The sequence below is a fragment of the Schistocerca americana genome, chromosome 6 (assembly GCF_021461395.2).
Source record: "Schistocerca americana isolate TAMUIC-IGC-003095 chromosome 6, iqSchAmer2.1, whole genome shotgun sequence".
In the NCBI taxonomy this organism is placed as follows: domain Eukaryota; kingdom Metazoa; phylum Arthropoda; class Insecta; order Orthoptera; family Acrididae; genus Schistocerca; species Schistocerca americana.
Window position 1 is genome coordinate 360,918,959 of NC_060124.1, and position 27,102 is coordinate 360,946,060.

The window sequence follows — 27,102 nt, forward strand, 5'->3', positions numbered from 1 at the left end:
AGGAGAGTAAATGTGGAAACAAAGAAGTCCACAGGTTCTGCCATCTGGAACAGTACACAAACAATAAGAATTCCTAGCATGGAAAGCATGCTGAATGCTTGATGGGGAGTGAAACACGGTCTGGAGTTCCAGCGCAAAGTCCTTACAGAAATGGTGAACCCACGTACAGAATACCCAGAGCACAAACACTGCACCACAACCAAACCATGAAAAATAAGGAGAAAGTATTGTGATGGAAATGGCCAGAACATCAATTAAATTCACTTTAAAATAATCAATAAAAGTTTCAGTGCCTGAGCAAGTGCAGGAGAAGGAGAGGCTTCAAACCAGAATACTGAATAGGTGCAAAAGATGTGTGGGCTTTGAATCAGTATGGACTGTGCACTGTTCCACCTTGTCAACTGTGATACTGCTATGTTCATGCAGATGTCAGTTACAATGACCAACTGACACAGACATAACCTACCAGTCTTCTATTATTAGCGAGCCTATACATTGATAAGTTGGAATCTCAGTTAACGACTGCACTATTTTAATGTCTGAGATAAGTATACAAATAAATAAACCAAGTGCAATAACTGCATTTATGAGAACACTCAAATGAAATTTAGAACTCTGGCATAATTGAATACAAATAATACTTTCTGGAACAGGTAACTTCCAATAACTAAGTCCGCAATCTAACATGCAGTACAAGTCTGTATCAACAAGTTATATTCCAAGATGACTTCCTGTAAGTCCATTGTAGTGGCAGCAACACCACTCACTGATGACTGCCGTAGATGGTAGCTAGTTGGCCTCTTAGCATGGTCTCCAACTGAGGACTGGTCATGCTGTGGACTCAGTGTGAATTGACTGTAGATGTCCGACGAGGCTGGTTACGTTATGGTGTGGATGACTACACTCAGTCCTCGTGATTGGCTGCCACTGGCTGAGATAATGAGCTGCATGTTGGCTCTCCATGTAAAGTGACGTCATCTGCCGGGTCACTGGCTTCTGTGGAAAACGTGGTAAAGTGGTTCCATTGGCTGTGGTACCCACTTGAGGTGGCTGTTACTGTCAGCCTTGTTGAATGCCCACACCTGCTGATTAAGCAACTGGTGATACTGCACCATAAAAAGGGATTTCGTCAGGCAGGCACCACAGTACATGGCAGAACAAGTAGAGCAGTGGGTGATAGAGGTCAGTTTGGCTGTACAATGGTCTTATCTCTGTTTCTGTTTTGCAATAATTATTGCAGTGGACCCCTTAATGATCTTCAGAGCTTAGCTAAGTTAGGGAGAAACAGTGGTGCAGCCTGGTCTTTTCTCTTTTAACTTTTCACTTCTATTCTACACCTGAGGGAAAAAGTATTAATGACATTCATAAGTGGAATAATTGGTTACAATGATAACCAAAGGGTGTCATACATTTATAATAATCCAGTGTTGGTAATATGAGCTGTGATGGTTAGTTGGAAAATTATTGAAATTTTAAAGACTTGTGTAAGAAGCTGAAATAATTTCAACTTTATTATTATTAATTACATGTTGGTTATTTTTTAATTATGCTTATGTGCTGCTTCATCCTTTGAAAACAGGCTTGCTAATAGTGAATCGACATTGTAAACATTTGTAAATTGTATTCAACTGTTCTCACATCATTTACAGAAAAAAATAATTTTTATTACTAAATACAGGAATATAACAGGAGCCTGGATACAGGCGATGAAACTCTGACTCGACCCTGTTCAGCTTTTGCAAAGATCTTTGAACCAAAGACAGAGCAGGACAAGGTGAAACCACCTCCCAGTAATCTAGTGAAGGGAAAAAGTATGCCTAGTCTCAGGTAAGCTTCTATAGCTTCATAAATTATGTAATCAATGACTTGTTCATAGCAAGCAATTATATAATATTGCAAAAGTTTCTCTTCCAAGGCATAAAACTATATGCCTGTCACATATTTAATTGGGCTGGAGTATGTGCATAGTACAAATTGTGTGCCATTGTAAGTTAAAGAGTCAGTGATTGTGTCGTTATTTTTGACCTCCACTGACTCATCAAAATACATTAATGATTAAGTTTTTAGCAGAACTGATTAGAGGTTTAAAATATTGTTTATTTCCTGGGATTTGTATTCATTTCAAAACAGTATTGCATCGGTGCTTTTAAGATTAATTGATTACTACTTGTATCTCATTTTAGAATTTAAAAAGTTTTATTATGTGATTAAATCTCAGTATTTAGACAATTTATAGGAGCAGCATTTAGTATTTTTTCACAATGTTTTCATAAACTTCTTTAAGATCAAAGTTTTATATGTTTCACACATATTGGACATAGCAACGGTGATGTGTAAATGTCTTGATCACGTCATCCACTTTATATTTCAGCACAAGCCAGCTGCTTAGCATGTCATTGAATTCATTTGCATGAAAAACTGAAGCTATGGTTGTTTCTAATTGCTGTAATATTGCTATTTAAATGTCTTCATTTTTGTTGAAAATTTGATTTCTGTGACCCATCTTCAGAAGAATGGAATATTTTTATTGCCTCCCTTATATTATTCAATTTCAGTTTTTGTTAAGGAATGGTCCTGTAACAATTTGTAATTAATGTTTTACATTAAAAGATAGATGAATGTGGCATTTGGCAATTAACAATGCCTCTTTATGTGAATAGATTAAATTTAAATTGTTTCAGTAATGGCTGTTTGAACATTCATTCTGACACTTCTCACCAAGACAGTACACAGGTGGATTTTCATTAGATTACAGTAGTTTTGTTTATTGAAGAAGCTGATATCTACTGTGGCAGAAATTGAAACTAATTTGAAGTTGTTTGAGAAAGATTAACAACAGGTGTAGGCTGAAGATCATTGTTGGATCATTGTACTAATAGCCAGAACCTTGTACATAACTATCTGAGAAAAAATTTGCTTAACTATACCCCACTATTATGTGCACTCTCAAGCACAATTGTAAGAGAATATTTTAACAACCCCAAAATACACTGCTGGGACTGGTAGTCTCATAAATACTGAAGAACACAAACCATTCTAAAATGTTTCATGTGATTACTACGTAGAATTGGAACTTGATAAACATACCGATGATGTTAGATTTGATTGTAATAAACAGATCTGCCATCTTTGAAGAGGCAGCCATACAAACTAAAATCAGTAATTGTGATCCACAGTAATATGTAGCTAGTAGAATAGTTGAAGATGGCTAGGAACAAGATGCCAAGGCACATCATGGTCTACAAACACTCTTATGAGACTTCTTAAGTGGCTTACCTGTTGTAGAAAGGATACAAGACATATGTGTGATATCCACCAGAACAACAATCATCAAAGTTTTCAATCACTACCATATCAAAAGACTGTCACAGGACAAAAAAAATTGTAATAAAACCTTTCAATCACTATGTTATCAAAAGACTGTCACAGGGCTTTAAAAAAAAATAAAGAATAAAAATTAAATTGTTCCACGTCAGAGATGTCAGTGCTAACAAAAATCCAGTCATTCATTTTTGATGTAAGGACCAAAGTCAGACAGTAGCAAAATGAAAGCCAAAATACTGAATGTTGCTTTAAAATGTTCCTTTGCTAAGGAAAATCATTGCTGGATGGTGTCATTTTATTGTACAGAAGTGACAGACCAGTAAATATTTGCATTGAAAAACACCAGAATTGTGAAAACCCAACATCAGCTCTGTGTAAGCCATGGCAAGATCTGTATCTAATTCATATCTGAATTAGCAGCCCTACTCCATAATTTACTGCAGATATTTTGAGCAAAGAAGTGCTCCCAGTGACTGAAAGAGAGAGAGTGAAGACTAGAATTTAATATCAAGTCACTGTTGACATCATTAGAGATGGACCATAAGTTTGAAACAAAAAGGATCAGAAGAGAATCATCTTTGTCCTTTTCAAAGAAGCCATAACTCTATTTGCCTTAATCAGTTTAGAGAAACCAAGAAAAAACTGAAATTTGGATGATTAAATGAGGATTTGATCTCCATTGTGTTAATTACTAAGCCACATTTTGTGGAATTATTGAAATAGTACAAATCACACTTGTATAAAGGAAACAGAGCCATCCACAATGCTATATTATTTTTATTTTGCTTTATTTATGAGTATAACTCATGAGAGAGAGCACAATCCACAGTCTCACACCATGTGGGGAGACTGCACTCACCTCAGGCTAAATATGAAATAATCAACAAGAATCAGTTTGACTTCCAGAAAGATAATCAACAAGAATCAGTTTGGCTTCCAGAAAGATGCCATAGATGCAGAAATAGATCTCATTGAAAATGTCAAACTTGGACTCTAAAAATAAATGTGTAGGAGTATTTATGGATCTAACAAAGGCATTCAACTGTGTAGGCCACAAAACTTTAGTAGAAATTTTAGGAGTATATGGCATAAGAGGAAATGCAGGAGACTGGATTCTCTCACACCTGACAAATAGGAGCCAATATACTGAAATTACAAAAACTACTGGTGAAAAAATAAGATCTGAAGCAAGAATTTTACACTTCTCTGTGCCGCAAGGCTCCATTCTTGGCCCAATACTCTTCATTCTATACACAAATCACGTCCCAAATATTATTAGGTATGGTAGTATAGTTACCAATGCAGATGACACAACTCTTCTGTTCACAGATAAAGACACAGAAAAGCTAGAAATAAAAGCCAATGCAGAAGTAAATAATGAATCTCCTGAGTGTTTTGAAGAAAATAAAAGTTTGTACTGCACACCTTGGCTCCCAAGCAAAAACAACAATGTGGATAATTCTTTTCTGGAAACAAAATATTGTGCTTGACAAGATCTAGTGCTATTATCATGAAACTACCATAAAGACAAGGTGCAGAAATACACGTGATGGCTCAACACTTTTATGATATAACTGACATTCAAGCCAGGGGATGGCTAAATTTAACATCATCTTAAAGAAGGAGTTTTCTGACAGTTTCACATGGTTGTATGAATGTTTTGAGCGTGGCACTCGAGTGTGGGAGACTGTGTAGAACACCTGAAGCATTAAGAGCACCATCTTAATTTTTTGCTAGTTTTTGTTAATCCAGTAGTTACTTATCTGTTCCATGACTTACATCAGGTTTAGCCATTGTGTGCAAAACTTCACATGTGTACATTGTACTGCGCTCATGCCATCTGAATTGAACCTGACCTGGCACATCTTGGTCCTTCTTGGAACTACTTGGTACAGCACGACATTTCATGTAGCAATGTGATGTGACACTGTTTCTTCCAGAATTTGGTGTGGCATTTTGCAGTTGGCATGACTTTCTTCAGTTCCGCAGAATCATGGTGTCAGTGCTGTTTATCCTTCACTATTTATTCATGGTGTAAAGGAAGTTCATAGGGCCAGTTGATGTTTGCACAAAAGGAGGCAGGAACAAAAATTAGAACATTCAGAACAAATTGTAGATCTTTCACTTAAAGTGGGCTTGACTGCACACTACAAGCATTAACATGTTGCACTGTGAGAGACAACTTATTTCTGATACTGTGGGGATGCATGTAAAAAGCAAATTGGATTGGGGAAGGGGCAATTTCTAACATAAAAACCATCTGTTTCCTTGCACCCACTGGTGTTGCATAAAATATAAAATTCAGAAGAATTCTTTGTAGTAATGAAAGAATTACAGGAATAGTTTTATATATGTTTTGAGTACACTGTCAGGCTTACATCTGTTTCCAAGTTGTTTTCGAGATCATCTGCCATTTAAATTGAAAATGCCCCTGTGCATGTGCAGATGGAACCGATTGATGTACAATGCGTGTTCCATTTAAAAGAGAGATTCTTTTAAAATAAAACTGTCCAGGAGTTCTAAGTAGTTTTCTTTGGGAAGAGTATCCACATCTCTATATTGAGGTCGCAAATGTGGTGCAACGTTTTGATCAACATCAGTGCATGAAAGACTTCTTTCCAGTATGGAACTAATTGAGTCGCAATTGTGAAGCAGCTGGAGTGACAAATATCACATGTCAAGTTCTCATAAACTACACATGAAACAGAAAAGAAAGATAGTTATGTGGTTATATTGAATTAAAGATAACGTTAATCCATTGAAATATAAAAGTACAGATGTTTACCAGGTGTCACTAAGGCAGGAACGATGTCAGTGTTCCCTAATATTTGTAACACTACAGTATGTAGTGTGATGCTCTTACACACCAGTTCACCAGTTGCCACTAAAAACCGTTATAAATAGTCAAACTTGAGTCTGCAACATTTTGGAAGTTCAGTGATGAATGAATAATTTACTTTTCAAGCTGTTGTTTAACCTGCCATCTCAAAACTACAGTCTGAGAGATGCTGGATTTTTTTAGACCAGCATAGTCAAATATCAAGCACACCTCTTTCTTGCACACAACAGCATTGTATTCATGTCAAGTTATGGTATGAAATTTTGTCAGTAGCTTCTTTATTCGAAGAAAAATCCTATTTTAAGTTCAGTTTCTTCATCTCAGTATACTGAATTTTTTCCCTTAGGACACATTATTTGGCTATTCTCCAAAATCTCAACTGTGTACTATATATCATAACTTAATAGTTTCCTTTTTGAACAAAATCTTGAAGCAGCCAATTTTTTTTTTTTTTTTTTTTCCAAATGCTTATTTTCTTTTAATTGAATACCTTCTCTGAAGTACCATCATTTTGTTGCTTAGCCAACCTGTAAAGTAACAGCTTGCAGGTCAATGTATGTGTCTGAGTTCTATACAATCAGTGTGTCCACAATTAATATAAACATTAATATGTAGGCCATCTGGCTCATTTCCTGCACTTGAAGGTGAGTGAAGATTCTTTTTGCAGAAGAATTAAAAATTTTACCCTCCGAGCTCTTTAATAAAGATGTTTTTGCCTTTGCTTTGTTAATGCAATATACACATCCCCTTTCAGGGTAGCAGTGTTCATGAAGACTTTCAGTTACTGAGTGATGATATCTTTCCTGTCCTGCTTTGCGAGTAAATTATTCTTGAATTTTTTTAATGTTTGTCATGTAGTTACTTCTGTTAATTCATCCTGATATTTTTGTGATTTTGGATTTAGTGTTATTGAAGAAATCACATTTCTAAAATTCTCAGCATGCTTTTGTTAAAATTAACTTGTAACAATTTAATGTTACCAACAATGTACAATTTTCTTGAAAGTGGCATCAGAAAGATTTCCCTACAAGTCAAAAGACCCTACTTGAACACTTACTATCCACTCAAAGCTGACACACATCCCAATTACAGCATTTTTAATTACAAATAAAAATTCACCTGTGATACAAAATCATAAATGAGAACTTCATAAATACTTTGACTTTTGACAGCACAGCCTGGTAGTCAGGTAAATTTACTGATTTAAGCCATCTACTTATCAATCTTAATGTGACAAAATTTTTTGTACTAACAAATATTAAAAGAAAATGCACTAAGAGTTTTGTTTTGACATCTCAGAGTTAAAAATCCACCACTGTTGCCCAGATCTTGTTGCAATTTCTTTTTAATCAAGTGATTTTACAGCAAGTGTAACACAACTATTTGTGCCTTGTAAATGATGATTATGTGAAAGCATTCCCTTCTGTTCTAAATTGAGGTATAATGTGCTACAGAACTGTTGAATAAGTTCAACGATTTGAATTGTTCGTGGTCGTAACGTCTGATGGTGTTGTGTAAATTGCACAATGTTTCCATGAGGCAGCTGCTCGTCATCTTCAGCGGCTACTGACATACTGCTATTGTGGCTTGCAAATTTCTGGCCTGGCTTGCAAGAAAGACACAACCACAAGGGGCAGGGCTATAATGTCATTGTCAACACCCAAAGTCCCTTGCCAGAGAAATGATCTACCGTCACCGCAGATGGGGTGCATGAAAATATGGACACAAGCTTCTGGCCCCAGTGTACACACACATGGGCATACAGCTTAACTTTCCCATGCTGCGCCTGCAGAGGCCACAGCACCTGTAGATGATGAACAGGTGCCTCATGGGAACGTTTTGCAGTCTACTCAACACCTGCTGATGTTTTCCTGTGAACTATTCAAGAAATTATTACATAAGGAAAGCCTCAAACAGCACAAGTTCAACTATACAGAAGAAATTTTCTATCCACTCTGGATTGTTTGCTGATTTAAAACTCCCTGGCAGATTAAAAGCTAATGTTGGATCAAGACTTGAAACGCAATGGTCACAGGGCCAACTCCTAGTCTAGCATGCAGTTTTTATCTGCCAGGAAGTTTCAAGTTCATTTATGTGCTACAGGGTGTTACACAACCAAATTTCAACTACAAAGTTGCAAGGAAAGATAACTTGTATGCAGAAACTTTTGGATTCATACTGATGAATGAAGATTAAGTACTCGCAATATGAAATACTCGTAATTTTAACTGAAAACATTGTGATTAAAGGGAAAACTACTTAATATATAGTGCTGAATCTGAAAAAATTAATGACATATTTTTTGGATGTAAATCATCTACCCAAGAAGACCATCTTAGCAGAGAAAATCAAGTAGTCACGCTAATACATCAGATTGCAGCAATGACAGTCCAAAGGAAAATTAAATCACTATATCACACATTCAGAGCATCCCATAGCTTTGAAGTTAACAATTTTTTTTCAGATGTGTGCTGACTGTGAACCTCTCACTCACAATCCTGTCAAACACAATAGACCAAGTATCATTCTTTTTTTAATGAAAACAAATACTGCCTTTCTCATTGATATAGTTGCTCTATTTAACAGAAACATGCAAAACATATATTATAGTAAAATGAGATAATGTACACTCTTGGGATTCCAAATAAAGGATAAGTAGAAGCTGTCTTAACATTGGAAATCTCTCAGTTGATATATCTACCATGAGAGTTCTCTTAAATAAAATGCTCATCAGAAGCCAATTACCCTGAGCATCTTTAGAACTGGCTGCAATTTTCAGCATTACATTTCCATACTGTTGTTGCTTTCTATACTGTAAGCTAGAAGTAGGCCTAATCTTTAGTAAAAGAGCTGCCATATATTACGTCTATGTCAGTAACATCCTTGTATGTGTGTGTCATAAAGTTTTTGCGCATTTTTACAAAAACGTTTTTTTCATTTTGTGCCTGTTTCGAATGATGAAATTATATATGTTTACTTTCTTGGCTGTAGTGGTCCAAAAAATAACAAATATAACTACTGTAAAGATGTGAAATACAATTAAATAATAATTCTTATTACAAATGCCTTTTCTAAATGATGATATACAGGACATTGGAAAATTATTGTTATCTTGTCTTTCCAATTCAGTATCGTATATTTTCCTATTCGGAATTTGAATGGAGGAAGACGTTGACAGTCCAGGAGTAGATGGTGAAGAGAGCCAATTCCCAGTCCTTTGCTAGTAAACAGCTGTGATGTGACCACCAAAAATTATAAACCATTGCTGTGCTGGAATTGTGCCACTGAATCTTGAAATTTCTGTGCCATGCTCTTCAAGTGCAAGTGTATGAATATTATTTATAGTCAGGTTCAGAAAGAAATAAGAAACAAATTCTACTCTCACATTCTGCTCTCACTTGTGGCAGTGTCTATACTGCTACAGTTTTGTGCTAAGCAAGATATTTTGTCACTTTCAGCACAGAACTGGAAGTGCAAATTTATTTATGGCATTTGTTGTAATATTGTGTAATAGGTTTAATGCTCATGTGCTATGACCTTTTTGAACAGCAACAATCTCCTTGTAAGGATTTATCATGGCCTCTCTGCATACCAACTTTCTGGAACTTAACTAAACCTGATGGTATATTGCATCCAGAGGGCACTAGATGACAGTGCTTAGGTTGAGGACATTTGCTTTGACTTCCAGGAGGCATTCAATACTGTTTCACACTGTCATCTACCATACAAACTAAGAGCTTGTGGAATATGCAACCAGGTTTTCAATTTTATTCATGACATCCTTTTTTAATATGATGAGATGAGAAGTGGACACTTTGGTTGTATCACAGATCTGTCACACTATTGTCTGTCCTTCTCATCTTGCCCGTTAAGTCTCCCATGACCCAGCATTCTAGGTGATTCTTCCCTGACTCTCCCGATTTTCCTAAACTTGCCAGTCCTTTTTCTTCTTCCTTCCCCTTCATTGCTTCTGCCCAAACAGGATCCACTGGCTCCAAAAGCTTGCACATTTCCATAACTTCTATATGCGTTTTTTCCTGCCGCAGCGTGGTGAATAGATTTTTTATCTATACAGTTATATTACAGTTTCAAATATATACAATGAGGTCGATAATAATGGAATGTCCATAAGGCTGTTCATGAATAACACTGCTGTACATAGAAAAATCACAACACAGGATAATTATAGCAATGTACTGTAAGACATGTAAAGGATCGACGCTCGTTGTAGGTACAATCTTCATAAATAAGTGTTACTTATTGCACCTGAATGAACAGAAAGGTTCTACAGTCTTCAGTTACTTCATTAGTAATCAATCACTAAAAACAGTAATAACCACAAGGTTCTTTGAGTATCTGTCTGGAATGATTAAATGTGGAACGCTCACAGAAAATTATTAGCCTGAGATTCATTGGAAAGGAACTGTAATACACCAAAAAAAGAATAATATGTCAGATATAACCTTTGTTTTAATGATTTTTCGGGATTTCTTGTCAGTCTGCTATCCTTTTCAGTAAAATTAGACAGGGAAGATCCAAAGAAGAACAGGATATTTTACCATAAATTTGTTAACTAAAAATAAATGCACCACAGAGATGCTCATCCTAGTTAAGTGGCAGACATTATAAGACAGGCATTATGTGTCAATAAATATTTCACTATTGAAACTGAGATTTCACATTTCAGGAATTGTCATGCAACATGCATGGAGAGCTGCATCAAACCAGTCTCAGTACTGAAGACCACAACAACAACAACGATCTCGTACTTGTCTGATTTTGTTATCATGATCATTTTGCGAGATCTGAAAGGATGTAATATGTTGGTTGACAATTCCTGAAATGTGAAATCTCAGTTTCAATAGTGAACCATTTATTGATGCATAATGCCTGTCTTATAATGTCTGGCACTTAACTAGGATGAGCATCTCTGTGGTGCATATATTTTTAGTAAACAAATTTATGGTAAAATATGCTGTGTTCGAGATCATACAAAGTAAATGGAAAAGGAGAGGGGACAGTGATGGTGGTCCAGGACATACTCTCCACCATATGCTGTAAACTAGGTTTGGCCACTACAGGTGTAGCTTTAGTTTAGCTGGTGTGGGCATGAAGGGTGGGTGGGGGGTGGGGGGGGGGGGGGGGGGGGGGGGGAAGAACCTTTATGAAAGAATACACATTTCTGATGCAGAGATTGAGTCAAGAGGGTACAATCAAAATACTCTTGGGATTTTATCAATTTTTTATAGTTTCACTTTTATGCCGAACAAAAATTAATTGTTTCTGTTATACATTTGAGAGATACATAATATCAATGAAGTTTTAATTTTGTAAGTGATAGTTTTGTATTACAAATGAGTGGCTGCATTGATGGTGAAAATGGTTTTTTTAAGTATTGAAATAAAAGTACAGCAAAACTTTTATTCTAATTTCTGTGCAAACATTCATACTTCATCTCAAAAAGTTGTATGCCAGTGAGTGCTATCCGAGTGATGAAATGTGTTTTTAGTTATGACCATTCATTGTGCAGCAAATGGCCTTTTCGTGCTTGAGTAAGCAAATAGTACGCAGCATACAGCAACCACATTGCTTAGTTTAAAATGATTTCCATATTATGCTCTCTTAAGAAATTAATGGTATTTTGCATGTTATTTACTCTCTTTGTAGTATTAGACTTCATCTTAAGTTCAAGACAAAATATTCTGTGTTACACACTCATAAACAAGTCATTGTAAATGTGTATTGTTGGTCTTCTAAAGTTTGTACTGGGCAAGATGTATGTACCAAACTGGTAATTAATTTCTTGTGGTAAATTGATATAAAAGTCAAAATTTGTTTGTGCACTAAAATTAATTGTATGTACTTTATTAGATATTTAGATGTGATTTCCTTGAATTACCATCATCGCTTTTGTTGGCGTGCTTATTGGGTACAGTTCACATAGTACATTTTATGGGAAGCTCACATTTTCCATTAATTTCATTGTTGTTTATGAATATCTGAGACTTAACCCTTACCATTAAAACAATCCTATTATTGCTTTTAAAGTCAGTTACTTTATTAATTATAAGTTGTATGACCTGAGATTCTCCCAGCAAATACAATGTTCAAGTAACTTAACAGCAATCCAGCTGGGTGACATTGTCAACAACTGCCGATATTTCGACAGGTGCACACACTGTCATTCTCAAGCACATACTGCAGCACAAAGCACTGTTCCAGGGTTATACCCAGGGTTGCCACAATTTCTGGAAATCAGGGAATATCAGAGAATTTCAAACATATCTGAGAAATTTGAAAAAAAAAAAAAACAATGGAAAAATCTCATTTTTGTCCCAGTAGCATGAAATTTTTTGTTTACTGAGATGTCATGCTTTGACACTTGCTGGATGCAGCTGAGTACATGCACCGCATCCCAGCTCCCTCATTCTTACAGCTTCTCTGCTTCCCACGTCTCCCCTCAGCTTGCAGTCAGTGCTGCCACCTCTGCTTGCTGCTAGCCTTGTGAATAGGGATGTGGAAATGGATTAATAATTGCATGGATAATTGGAAAGAATAGTTGAGAAAATTTTGATGGTAATTTTTGAATCTGTGCCCCATCTTGGGTGAACTTTAACTGACAACAATACTGTTACCAATATCAACAGACCTTGAATATCATTATATTCAAGGTCAATAAACATTTTGCATTACGTACTGCTGCTTCCAGTAGTGTACGCTACCATCATAATCACTGCAACCACTGAAATTGGCGATCTGTCTGTAAGTTCATAAACACATGAAGCACGATATTTTTAGTATAAGTAATCCTAGTTCAATAGGTGCCTATCAAGTCTGAGTCATTACCTTCACATTAATTCCATTGTGTGTAGTCTTGAGTGTGACAATGTCGATGCAGCAACGCTCCTCCAGATACTGCATTAATTATTCTCGTCTGCACCGAACCTCTTGATGCAGGATCTCGGTGGCAAGTGAAATGATGAACAGATAGGAGTTGAACTTATAACCGTGTGACTAGATATTACTTTTCTAATAATATTTTATAATATTTTTAATGAATGACTAAAATACACATTTTTAACAATGCTGGTACAACGGATCCAACCATACTTCTGCATGCTACCACTTCCTGAAACAGAAGGGTGAAGATATATGAATTAATAAATTGAAGAGCATATTGTTTCATATAGATACTTAATGATGCATCAAACCATTATCTGTGCCACAAAACAACTCGTTAATTTACTTTTGGTGGTGTCTTTGGTTTATAGCTCATTCAGTTTACGTATAGCTGATATATAAGAAAAGAAAAAAAAAAAAAAAAGAAAAATAATATGATTCAGTACGCTAGCAGCTGCCAATGAGATGCAGGGAGGCATGAGGGGTGGTGTGTTTGGATCTAATTCTCAGAGACTGTTGACGCAGCAGCCAGAAACAATGGTCATGTGTGCAAGAGTTGTGTCTGAGTGATTGTGTGAATGTGTGTGCACTCTCGTTTTCTGACAGTGACCATGTTTATGGTGAGTTGCTACCTATCCTCATTAGTATTGATTCTCAGAGTATTTGCGCAAGTTATCTGTTGTGTGGGTGATCACCACGGTCTCATTTCATGGTGTCTGTGACACGTGAATAGCTGCCCACACAAGTGGACTTCCACGATGGGCCAAAACAGTAGGCCATTTCTATTGGTTTCTGATGGATCGGGCCTGCTGATCTGAAACCCATAGTTTCCCAGTAAAATGTGGGCCCTACCTCTCGGATCTGGTCTCACTGATCTGCCTGCAGGCTGGGTCTGTCTGTGTGTGACATGATGCAGAATAATTTCATGGTTTATCCATGGACCCAGGACTGTGGTGCTCCTTGGCAGGCCAGAGGCCATGGACAATGGATTTCAGGAATTGTGACTGTCTCATCACAAGTACATTGTACAGTGCGGCATTTTATAGACATTTTATTTATTCTAGTACATTTTGGCACTCCAAAAGTAGTTTATATATTAGAAAGTATGAATGGTAAGAAGAAGAAAACTGTGGCAGTTGCTGTCAATTTGTACGCTATGTACTCATGTATTTCTTGGAAGAAAAATCGCACAATTCCTGTAGAATAATAGACATAACACAGTGGTAATAACTGACAATAACAAACATAGTGGAACCAATATTCTATTGGCAGTCACCTGTAGTGTTGGTATACACAGCTCTTCCCCACAGTATACATTTGATTCAAGAGTTCTACTTTTTTCTGAGGTTATTTCTGAAAGCAATGATCTATCTTGCGACTCCAACAAAATGCGTAATTTTGTCACCAAATGTGTTTCATCCTCTTGAAATAAAATAACATCAGTGATCTTAATGAAACATATACATCATTTGGCTTGCTTTCTCAGTTCATTACAAAAGATGTTGATGTTAGTTCTTAAGATTTTTGCTCGCACGTTTGGAAATACAAAAGTCCTTACATTTTTTTTTGTCAACTTATGTCTTTACCTGAGGTCCCAAAATTTGCCAGAGAAAAATCCTAAACTTGTCTGGAAATCAGGTAAATATCAGGGAATTTCACTTGGGGAAACTTATGGCAACCCTGGTACCATAGGAAGACAAGAGCCAAGACTATGTTCTACAGTAGCAGATTTTCCCAGCTGTTGTAAATATGTGTGACTTTCATTCCCAGTGCACTGGTCCTCCACAGTAATGATAGTCTGACCAACATGTGATGTGCCACAACCGCAAGGAGTACAATACGCACCTAATTATGCCACCCAAGTTCATCCTTTACAGAACCTAAAAGGACTCTTCTCTTAGATGGGTGTTAAAAACCACATTTCACATCCTATTTCCATCAATTCTATTGAAAATTCTCACTGCGTAAGGCAGATAAACGCCATACACTTTGATGGTACCAGATATTATAATCACTCACCTAGTGAATGGTCATTTGATAACACAACATGTTTGATTTGTCTTTCACTAAGGTGACTTCAAAATGGGTTAACTCAGCTGACTGTCAGTCTGATATGATGTGGGCCCTGTGAACTGAGGTGCATAGCACCCCTTGCTGTTGAACCAGATGGTGGCAACTATCAACCTGTATATACAAGTCAGTGTAAATAGGCTTCCTGTAAATTACATGTCCCAATTTACCATCAGGCTTCCTCCTGACTAGCATATCCAGGAAGGGAAGGTGACCATCCTTTTCCAACTCCATCATGACACAAATATTCTGGTGGACTGAATTCAGATGTGTAAAAAGTCATTCAGATTCTCACTGCCATGAGGGTAAACAACAAAATTATCATGTATATAAATGGAAAAACATGTTTCTCGAAGTTTTCCATGAACAAACTGGCAACAGTATATGACAATGGGCTTCCCATCATAAGTCCATTTGTCTGCCCATAATACTGGTCATTGAATAAAAAATAACTGGAAGTCAGCATATGTCAAAATAGATTTGTTAATTTGACATGAAACCTAAGCTCAATGAACAGTGATAACTCGGACAGAGAAACGCAAGTGTAGAGAGAGACCACATCAAAACTTATTAGAATACAGTATGAGAGTCATTCAAATGCATTTCCTTTACTTGATGTGACAAATCAGCTGAGTTCTTAATGTGATGCTCATCCTCACACCAACCTACTAGTGGGCTCAACAAGATAGGAGTGTGTATTGCTTCATGATTTGTGAGCTCCAGTATTACTCACAGTCAGCTGAAAAGGAAACCATTCATTATGGAACTCCAGAAAGTGATATAATCTAGGGGGAGCAGCATGGTAAGAATTAAAATGTTCGCATTTAAAGAATTAAGGCTCTTGATAGTCTCCTGCGCCAAGGAACTGTTCTTCAGGAGGCTGTTAGTCTTTTTCTCAGCAGTTTGTATGAGGTCAGCACCAATCCTGTGATACCCTGAATCAGACAGCAAACACTGCATTTTGAAGATAATCCTTTTTATCCAAAACAACTGTAGTATTGCCCTTATCCACTGGTAAAATAGCAATATACAGACCAACTCTTACAGCGGCCCTCTCAGCAGCTGTTATATTACTCTTGGATGGATGTGCCCCAGTCAGCAGACAACATGCCTCCTTCCTAGCTTTCTCCACAACATCACAAGCTAGTTTTAAAAAAAGCCATAATTGTCCTCTCTCCTTTTCCATTTACTCTGTATGATCTCATACTTGTCTGATTTTGTTATCATGATCATTTTGTGAGATTTGAAAGGATGTAATATCTTGCTTGACAATTCGTGAAATTTGAAATCTCAGTTTCAACAGGGAACCGTTTATAGATGCATAATGCCTGTCTTATAATGTCTGCCACTTAACTATGATGAGCATCTCTGTGGTGCATTTATGTTTATTAAACAAATTTATGATAAAATATCCTACTCTCCTTTGGATGATCCCTGTCTGATTTTACTGAAAAGGATAGCAAACTGACAAGAAATCCTGAAAAATTGTTAAAACAAAGGTTTATATGCTAAACCCTGCTCTGGCATGGATAAAGTTGTGCTATGAAAAGCTTTCTCTATGAGATTTATCATAGCACATAGATATATAGGACTATTCTCCAAAGCACAGAGATGTTCAAGCTTTGTCGTATGCCATGCACTTGCAGTTCGAAATTCTCAGTCAGACTGTGACAATGAAGCAAAAGCCAATATGTTTGAAACACTCATTTAATGACTCCAAAACACTTCCCTGGAAACGAAATGTGACTGTCGACGTGTGTAATGGATCCTGTCATGAACAAGTGCAATGATTGATGAAATTGACAGCAGGAGAATTAATATGATTCACAACTTTGTCAAACAAACAGTATTTTGATCACGACACCTCAACAGAAACAACAATGCATTTTCCCGTCATGCTGCTGTGGAGTTTATCCAACCTCTGCAGGCAGTGATACATTTCCTCCCTGCAGAGGTGAACAGTAAGAGACTTGAGTTTCTCCCGACGTATACAAAGTTCACATAACTCATGAGAATGTCACCAGGTGACACTGTCGACAACTACTGATATTTTGAAACGTGCACACCCTGTTATTTTTGGGTTAAAACTGCAGAAAGTAAGTGCTGTGTAAGGGCATTTGAAACCTCAGTTTACAGAGCAATTTTCGAGAGATAACACGTGTGCACACGCACTGTGAACACTAGCACCATCTCACAACCAAAGATGACCAGCATCAGAAGTCATTGATAGTGAAAATTAGTAACCATGCATGAGGTAACATTAACTCCATCTCTCTCTCTCTCTCTCTCTCTCTCTCTCTCTCTCTCTCTCTCTTTCTTTTTTTAATTAAATTTGCAAGTAATCTTATAAATAAAGATTGAGGTTTCTGTTTAAATTCTGCGTGGAATCCTGAGCTCTTCTCTTTATCAGAAACCAGTGGGACAGAAAGAGACTTAACAGTCTCCTGAAGAAACGTTCCTTGTTGCAGGAGACTATCAAAAGTCTTAATTTGTACTGTGCTGTTCCCTCTAGGTGATATAGTCTTCCAGAGGTCCTCAAGGAAGGGAGTAATATTGGCACTCTGACATATCATGTAGCAAAACACCTTGCTATCCCATTCAGCCCACTAGTATGTCAGTGGCAGTGTGAGCATCACATTAAGAATTCAGCAGATTTCTTACAACAATTAGAGGATCTCATTTGAATGACTCTGATATTCCAGTAACTTTTGATGTGATGTCTCTCTCATCACTTTTGTTTCTCAGTCTGAGTCATTACTGTTAACTGAGCTCAGGTTTGGTGTTGAATTAAGAAACCTATTTCAACATACGATATTACAATATTGCCGTGCCTGTGTTATTCTGATTTCGATTCAAAGTTCCTTTGGACATACATGCATGTCCAAAGGAATAGGCACTGTGGAGACTACAGCCATAATGAAATACATGAAATGAATTTGCAATTGCAAATAAGGTCAACCATAAGCTGTGAAATGGAATGACGACAATGAAAATTTGTGTTAGACCGGAACTCTTGTACTTATTGTGAGCAGTTGCCTTACCATTTGCTATCCGTGCACAACTCACAGCCAGATCCAAACTCATGGCTGATGACATATGGCAGTTTGGGTCTGGCCAAATGGTAAGTCAACTGCTCACGAGAAGCAGGAAATCCGGGTTCGAGTCCTGGTCGGGTACAAATTTTCGTTGCCATTATTCCATTCTACAGCTGATGGTTGTCCTTATTCACAATTGTGAATTCAACAGACAGAGGTAAGCCAATTTGTTCACGGATAATGTTGAGGAATGTGTCTTTTGAGTCAGCATCTTTTTTATTTTTTATTTTTTTTAAATTTTGTTTTTATTTATTTGTTTATTTATTTTTTTCAGGTGATACTTTTGTTGTTTAGCCTCATGGCAGTGAGAACTTGAATGATTTTAAGACACCTTGATTCAATATTGAATATTGAATATTTGTGTCATGATGGAGGTAGAAAGGGATGGCTGTCTTCCCTTCCTGGACGTGTTGGTCAGGAGGATGGTTGATGATACATTGGGACATATCATTTATAGGAAGCCTACTTACACTGACTTGTATCTACAGGCTGCTAGTAGCCACCATCTGATTCAGTGTGAAGGCATACTTTGTATCTTGGTTTACAGACCCATGTCATCTCAGACCTTGACAGCGTCTCAACTGAGTTAGTCCATCTTGACATCTTGAGGTCACCCTCTGTCAGAATGTTTATAGGGAAAGGCAAGGCAAATGTGTTGTGCTACTGACCAACTGTGTACCTGGTGAGTGATGATAATGTTTGGGTACCATCAAAGTAGACAGCCTTTTCACCTTATGCGGAGGAAATGTGTTTTTCAATCCCCATCTAAGATTAAGGTCACTGTAAGTTCTGTGAAGGGTGATATTGGTTTGCGAGTGTCCTTTGTATTCCTTGCAATTGTGGCATGTTATATATTGGTCAGACTATCAGGCTTGTGGCAGACTGATGTAAGGAGCACAAGTGTCACATACACTTACAACAGCCGAACAAATCTGCTACTGCTGAACATTGTCTTGGCCCTGGTCACCTTATAGAATATAACAACATGGATATTGTGGCATGCATTTGCAGCTATTGGAGTAGTGTTATTAAGGGAGTAGCTGAAATTAAATGTGCTAGTACCATTGTAAATAGAGATGAAGGTTTTTCTTTAAATTGTGCATTGAAACCTGCTCTATCTCCCAAGTCAAAAAACAGGGGGATGGAGTTAATATTACCTCATGTGTTGGTTATTAATTTTCGCCGCATTATCTTTTGACATCGGTTGTCTTTGGTTGTGTGCTGTCACTGGTGTTTACAGTATATGTGTACGTGCGTGCGCGCGTGTGTGTGTGTGTGTATGTGTGTGTGTGTGTGTATGTGTGTTCTCTTTCCAGAATTGCTCTGGAAACAGAGGTTTTAAATTCCATTGTGTACTGCTTACTTGCTGCAGTTTTGCTTTGCAAATGACAGGATATGCACCAGCTGAAATATTGCCTGTTGTCAACAGCATCACCTAGCTGCATTCCTATGAGTTATTTGAATAATAGTAAATTGTTTGTGAAATGTTGGACATAGAAAACTCAGTACTCCTTGCTGCATAGAATGCCCAATGAAAAACTTAAGTCATTCAACTTCCATTCATCTTCAGAGGGTACAGGCCAGTTCTCTCACATTAGAGTCAATTGTAATATCTACTGTAAGACTCATAGTGATCTTCCCATCTCCTGCCATTTTCCCACATGTTCTCTATCACTAGCTTATCTGAGTTACCCAGATGTAACTTTCCTTTTTTCTTTTCACATAATCTATTAAAATCCTCTTGGCCTGTACATCCATTAGTCCACGTATTCTTAACTTTCCTAATCTTATCCCTCTTCCTGCACCACCTTTGTCTTATTTTTTGTGCAACAGATGTTTTTACCACATTTTGTTATTGCATTATATATTCCTTAGCCCACTTTTAAAATTCATTCCACCACTGTTCTTAAGCCTTGGCTTCATAACTGTATGAGTGTCAGTGGAACTTTCTCTCTATTCTGAAGGAGAACAGAATTTTCATAGCTCAGCAGTAATTACATCTTTTATGACACATCATTATCTTTAATGTGAATTCTAGTCTCTCATCTGAATCATTATTTTTGTTCATTATAGCTTAACGTGTGATATATTATTGTCTCAGTAATTCTAGATATATAAATGTGTTTCTGGATTGTTCAGTAAATTATGAGAGATTAATTTAGTTTTCAGTTCCAAAGAAATGTTTTAAATGTCACCTTTGAAAAGAAACAAGTAACAATGAACTACTGCAGTGAAAAAAATTAAAATAATTATTTAATTTGGGACAATTGTTCATAATTATATTCAGATCTACTATCAGATACCTAGCATGTTTTGTTTTTGTGTCTTCAGTGTTTAAAATTTTGCAACCCTGTCTATTGCAGTGTATGATTTTATTCTCAAACAACAAGAGACTTGAATGACTGTCATCTAGCATGCTGCTGTTCATGGAGCTAACTGAGTTTAGTTTCTCTTATAGTTGCCGTGCTGTATCCTGTGTCTGTGTGTTTTCTTCATGTAAAAAATGTACAGAGCTTTTTATTACAAACTACAATTTACTATTTCATTGAGATTTTATTTTATTTATTATTTATCATTTGGCAAAAAGTTATTTTCCTTTGATTTGGATCAATATTTAACCATAATCAATGCTCATGAAATAATTGTGCTAACTAATGTCAAGGTGCCAGTGGATCAAGTGACAACAAGGAAATGCTAACATTGTGTTCAATTTTAAAATTCAGATAATTCTTCTTTGAAATTTAAGTTCATGAGGGAAGAAAAATGATTATGGAAAACAACTAAAATAGTGATACAGAAGAGCACACTCTTCAAAATATGTCATACAATAAAGTGCAAAGACAAGATGGGGACACTAAAAAACAAGAAGGAAGATGTTGCTGTTATAGAGAATCTAAACCTTATAAGGTACTGGCAGCAGAGACAGGCAGAAAAAAGCAGTCCTCAGATTGTGACATTTACAACTTTCCTAGCTTATAAATACTTTTATGAAATATTGGGAAAATATTTGTGTCAGTAACTCCCTGCTATGATATTTCAGTGCAGTCAACTGTGTGTGCATGATGTGCTCAAAGTGTGGCTGCAGTTGTAACTTGATTTCAGGTACTTAACATGTAAATCTGTTCACTACTCTGTTTACAATTTGTATAAGCTTCTCCCCAATCCATTCAAAACACTTTTTAGAACACTTACAAGAAGCTCCAACTGTGTATAAGCTTCTTCCCAATCCGTTCAAGACACTTTTTAGAACATTCACGGGAAGCTCCAACTAAATTTCTTGCCTGGATCACTGTACCTTCTTTTGTAGTATATTCAAGTCTACTATTCCTTGTAAGTTTCTTGTGTTGTTATTTTTTCACTAGCTTTTTTCTTTTGCTCGTTATCTTCATTGTGACATCGTTATTCCCAGGGTCAGTTCTGTTACGGTCCTCTTCATTCTATTAAAAAAATATTTTTGTGTGGATAGTGTAATATTAAAAAAGTGCTGTTAACCAATAAGATGGTACCCCCATCAACGATAAGATGAATAAAATGGTAACTCACAAATACGAGAATATTTAACAGGTCAGCATGAACCACTTACCACTCTGTTCTCAGGCAAGAATATACACGGTAGTGGGATGATACCATGGCCTCCAACAAGTGAAGGGGAATTTCATAAAGTTAAGGAATGTTTGGCGCAAGCAGCACAGCTAGCTCACCTGCGCATTAGTGTTCCATTGACTCTCATGGTGGATGCAAGCCAAATGCAATTAATGGAGCACTGCAACAGACATTTAATGATCAATGGCAACCACTCCCCTTTTACTTTCAGAATCTTGCGCTGCATCAGAAATAATGGAGTGCCACCAATCATGAATTTCTGGCGATCTATGTGGCCATTAAATATTTTTCATTGTCTGTGGAAGGAAGGCGTTTTACAGTTTTTGATGACCACAAACCACTAAGTTGTTTATTTCAACATGCAACAGATCATATCATTGTGGCAGTGTAGACAAGCGGAATATGTATCCCAGTTTACCACCAGTGTGCATCGCTTTACAGGTAGAAGTGACATTGTCATAGATTGCCCTTCTGAAATTGCACCAGCCTAGAGGTGGAGCCTCGGGCTGAGATAGCATCCAAGCAATGAAAGGACACATTGCTGCTAGACTTGCTCCTAAATGAACACACAGTCCTGCAGCTGCAACATATTTTTGTCCCATTCAGTACCACTAGTATCTGGTGCAACATATTCCAAGACAAACAGTGCTCTTACATTCCCACAGAATTTCAGCACATACAGTAGTTTTCCAAGCACTGCATAATTTGGCTCATCTGAGAAACAGCAAAGTTGGTAGGCAAGCAAGATGTTGTGGACAGAAATCCAGAGGGACTTCCCAGCTTGGGCACACCCCTAGCTCAATTACCAGCACAGCAAAGTTAACCAACAAGTCTTTGCAATGGTTGCGCATTGTCCAATGCTGAAAACTATGTTTTCATATATATACTTCAACATAAGAGGGGCCATTAGCTTATTCTGCTGGTCACTGCTTCCTAATTGCTGTAGTGGATCATTTTATGAAGTGGTCCAGAGCTACTCCCAAACAGACATAGTTGTGGAGGCCATTGCAATGGCATTGTTGCTTACATGGTTTTCAAGGTCTGTTGTTCCTCAAACCATTACAAAGCTAGTTCAGGTCACAGCTGTTTAATGAGCTCCTTCAAATAAATGGCTGCAACCACCTTTGCACACTAGCTACCATCCTGCTAGTAATGGAATGGTGAAGAGACTGCATCGGATTCTAAGGATGGCACTGACGGATGGATGCCTTGTCATTGGTGTGATTAGGCTTGTGCACACCAGTAGAGGAGGATCTGCATTGTTCAGCAGTCCAGCTGGTCTTTGATTAGGAGTTTTTTGTGGTGCCGGGTGAACTAGATGTAACAGCATCACTTTGGCCGATTGCTCCAGAAATGATGGCAGAGTTCAGATGACAGTTCAGATTCCAGATGAGACATTTACATGCAGCTCAACCTGCGAGGCACTGAGAGAGAAAGGTTTTCATTCATAACATTCTGCTACACCCACCATCATATACTGGTCCCTACAGGGTGCTTTCAAATAAGGGAAACAAGACCAACTAAAGTGGCAGACACAAAATAGTCTCCATAGAGTGACTAAAGCCTCCCTATCTCTATAACAAGGTACCTACACAGTATCATCATGTTTTCCACCGAGCTGCCTACAATGATAAGTAACACTGCAACCTCCCTGGAGACTCCAAAGGCCCAAACTATCATATCCCTGGAGCAGCCACCTTTAAAAAGAGGGGGAAGTGGGGCTGGTGTTGTGACATCAGTTCCTGTGCAAGTAGCCAATGCAAGTAAGAGTTGGAAGATGAATCTGGTTCGGCAGAGTCTTTGGTATCGAGAGAGAGTTAATTTAGTAATCTTTGTGTGCAAGTAAAAGAACATACTGAGTACCTGTTGTGTTTCTGTTTAATAATTATTTCTTATCAACAAAATACACATACATCTACTGCCCAAAGAGGAATGACATATTCAAGTGAATTTATTTACAAAAATACTAACACTACAGAAATAAAAACAATACTCAAGATAGAAAGAAATATTCAGACTGTGCATAAACAAGAAATACAAAGAAAAAAAGCTGATGACTAGCTGTTAATGAAATAGTTTACGAGAAACTTGAACAAATGATGGACTGTAACAGGAATAGATGCAACTTCCTATCAGATAAAAAGTGTGTGCTGGCCTGAGACTCGAACTCAGGACTGCTGTCTTTTATGGGCAAGTGCTCTACCAACTGAGCTGCTGAGCTATCCAAGAATTACTCACTACCCATCCTCACAGCTTTACTTCTCCCAGTACCTCATCTCTTATCTCCCCAACTTCACAGAAGAGTGCAGTGCACACTGTGCCACAGAGTTGAAAAATTCATTCTGTAAATATCCCCCAAGCTGTGGCTATACTATGTCTTCACAATATCCTTTCTTCCATGAGTATTAGTCCTGCAAGTTTCCCAGGAGAACGTCTGTGAAGTTGGGAAGGCAAGAGATGAGGTACTGGCAAAGTAAAACTGTGGGGACGAGTCATCAGCCGTACTTTGGTAGCTCAGTAGCTCAAGTGATAGAGCATGTGCCTGTAAAAGGCATAGGTCCACAGTTCAAATCTTGGTGTGGCACACAGTTTTAATCTGCCAGAAAGTTTAATACCAGTGCACATTCCTCCAAAGAGTGAAAAATTCATTTTGGAAGAAATCTGTTTCATTTTTTTGGTCATGTAATCAAGACACCAGAAAAATTAGTTACCAGAAAAATAATAGAGTATCTGGAGAACAATAAGACATCATATGGATTCCCGAAATAACAATAATGAACATATGAGGAAACTAAAGTTACAGTATATCATTTGAAAAATAAAATGAACAAAATCAATAAAGTCAAAGATGAACAAACGAAGATCAACAGACAATGGGAAGGGTGATTTTAGATGAAGAGAGAAAGTTAAGATCCAAGACAGTGGAGAAATACTTGCCCAACAGGAACTGAAAAACCCGTTTCTTGTAGAACTGACTAAACTGTTCCAGTGAAGGCCGCAACATTGAGGCAGAGGAGGAGGAGGAAACTTTTATTTTTTGATATATAAATTAAATTGTTGAAGAAACTTACGGAGGCTTTCCAAACTATCATGCCAAATTATAAATGGATCATCAATATATCATCAGGTTTCAAAACTGTTGAGTGCCTCTAGGGGAGACGAAAGCATCACCATCAGATTGTCCAAAAACTCATTAAATGAAAAATACATTGAAGAGAAAGTGTGCTCAAACAACACTGTTATATCATCCCCAAACTTGTTGACTGATGAAATGTAGTGAGTCCATCAATGGCAGTTTTCTATAAAGTGAGACAACATCAAAACTAGGTAATAAATGTATAGTTTTCAGATTAAGTGACTTAAGCCTGCTGGTAAAAGCAATAGAATTGTGTAGTGTGTTGTTTCTGTTTACAGGTATCAAACAGTTTATTTTTTATTTATTGAGGTTGTAATTTTGAGTATTACTAGTCATCTCTAGACAGAAATACAAATATCCATGCAGATGTAAATACAGCATCAGGTTATTAGAATTTTGTGTGTGATGGGAAAATTTCTTACAATGGGCCCGAGTAAAGATACCATTTATGTGGCAAAATTATAGACATCTGCTCCATTTATCCCCAAAACAGATCATACAGTCATACTTTATTTGTGAATTATAAGCAGTCTATGCAATCTGAACTACTGTAGGTAGATGCTGCCACTTGACAACCTCCTGTGGTAGAGAGTTGGAAGTCGAAAATGCAAAGTTTTTCTCATTGCTTGGTCAGTGGCATCCTTATTGATCTAGAGAAACATTGAGGTACATAATATTGCACTAATTACAAGAATGTATCTAATTTCTTTTATACACTCACTCTACATTCCATGTTGATGTCTGCTTAACTGCATATTTACCAATTTTGTCTACCTTTCTATCATTCTACTGTTCTTTGACCTTTATGTGCTTCTCTCCTAAAGTTATTAATTTATTTGTTATTTGATCAAGTCTTTAACAATCTGATTTATCGTATACTGTACTGATTCTTTCAATTCCTGCATGTTTCTCCTTCTCTTCATCTCATTAGGTCTGGAAGGAGGTACAGCTGTTTTCTGAAGCCTAAGGTTTTCCTGTTGTTATTAACTGTACTGGTACTTAATTTGAACTAGCACAAATATTTCATTTGCATTTTTGTGTCATGATCTTACTTTTATGATATGTTCTGTAATTTGGTGTACAATAAACAAAGATAAATGTTTGTTTTATTTTAGAAAGTACCTTTTTACAAAAACAAGCCTTATTCAGCAGAAGATGAAACAATGATCTAAAGTATACAGTAAACATTGGTTACTCTGATGTTAATATTTTGAAAAAGATGATTTATTTTAATTGAGAACCATGAGAGAGAAATTAGGGAATTATGGAATAAAATTAAAGTTTCTCAGTCAGGATATTCGAATGAAAAAAATACTTTAATAGCAGAAAAAAAGTCCAAATGAAATAGCACAGAATGTTAATCAAATATGGAGTTGGAAAACACAGTACTTTCCACAGAGAGTCACAATATTTCTTTGCCAGTGAATGAATTAAATTCAAGAGTTTCTGTGAAGTAGGCAAGGGGCAAGCCCATAATAAAAACAGCTAGAAAAGAAAGGAAAAGTGAAATATTAATTTGAATAGAAACAGGTGTGCTAAAGATATTAAATAAACTCTCTACACATGGGTATTAACAGCAAGGTAAGAAAGAGGTAATTGGACTAAGGTGAGAATGAAGGGTAATGCATGTTAGACCAAAGATACACAAAGAGGAGAAACAGTAAAGTTGACAAAGCTAATATCTCTTCACTGATAACAGCAGATGTTAAAAATAAACAAATGCATCTACCTCCAGAGATATAATTGACATTATCCTGCAATTCAAGCTTTCCTGGATTCAAAATGAAAATTAAATGAATGGATAATTCGTTAAATTGCTTGAATATAGTCTGCAGCAGCTTACCATCCATACCTATGTTGATAATTTGTAAATTGCTACATCTTATTAAGTGGATCTTATTTTCAGTATTAAGAAAGGTTCAGGCAAAACACTGATGATTGTTGGAAAGCTCCATAAAAACACGTTCCTCTAATATATGTTTTTGAAGTAGCAAGACTGAAATGGTTTATTTACCTTGGAGGATTTTATTTAAAATGCCATTTATGTGGGGAATAACATGATTTCCTTAATGATGTAGCTCAGGGTATGAAAAACTAGTTAGTAAACAGAAAAGTTGCAGATGAAGTGGAAAAAA

At 36.8% G+C, this 27,102-nt stretch overlaps 1 protein-coding gene across 1 annotated transcript in view; it reads left to right on the plus strand.

Moving 5' to 3' along the window:
• The window catches only part of LOC124619340 (protein unc-80 homolog), a 905,779-nt gene that overhangs the window by 252,809 nt on the left and 625,868 nt on the right, over positions 1 to 27,102 (plus strand). The window contains exon 15 of the mRNA XM_047145658.1: positions 1,679 to 1,827. Within this exon, the coding sequence (XP_047001614.1) occupies positions 1,679 to 1,827 (149 nt within the window). The remainder of the gene's footprint in view (positions 1 to 1,678; positions 1,828 to 27,102) is intronic.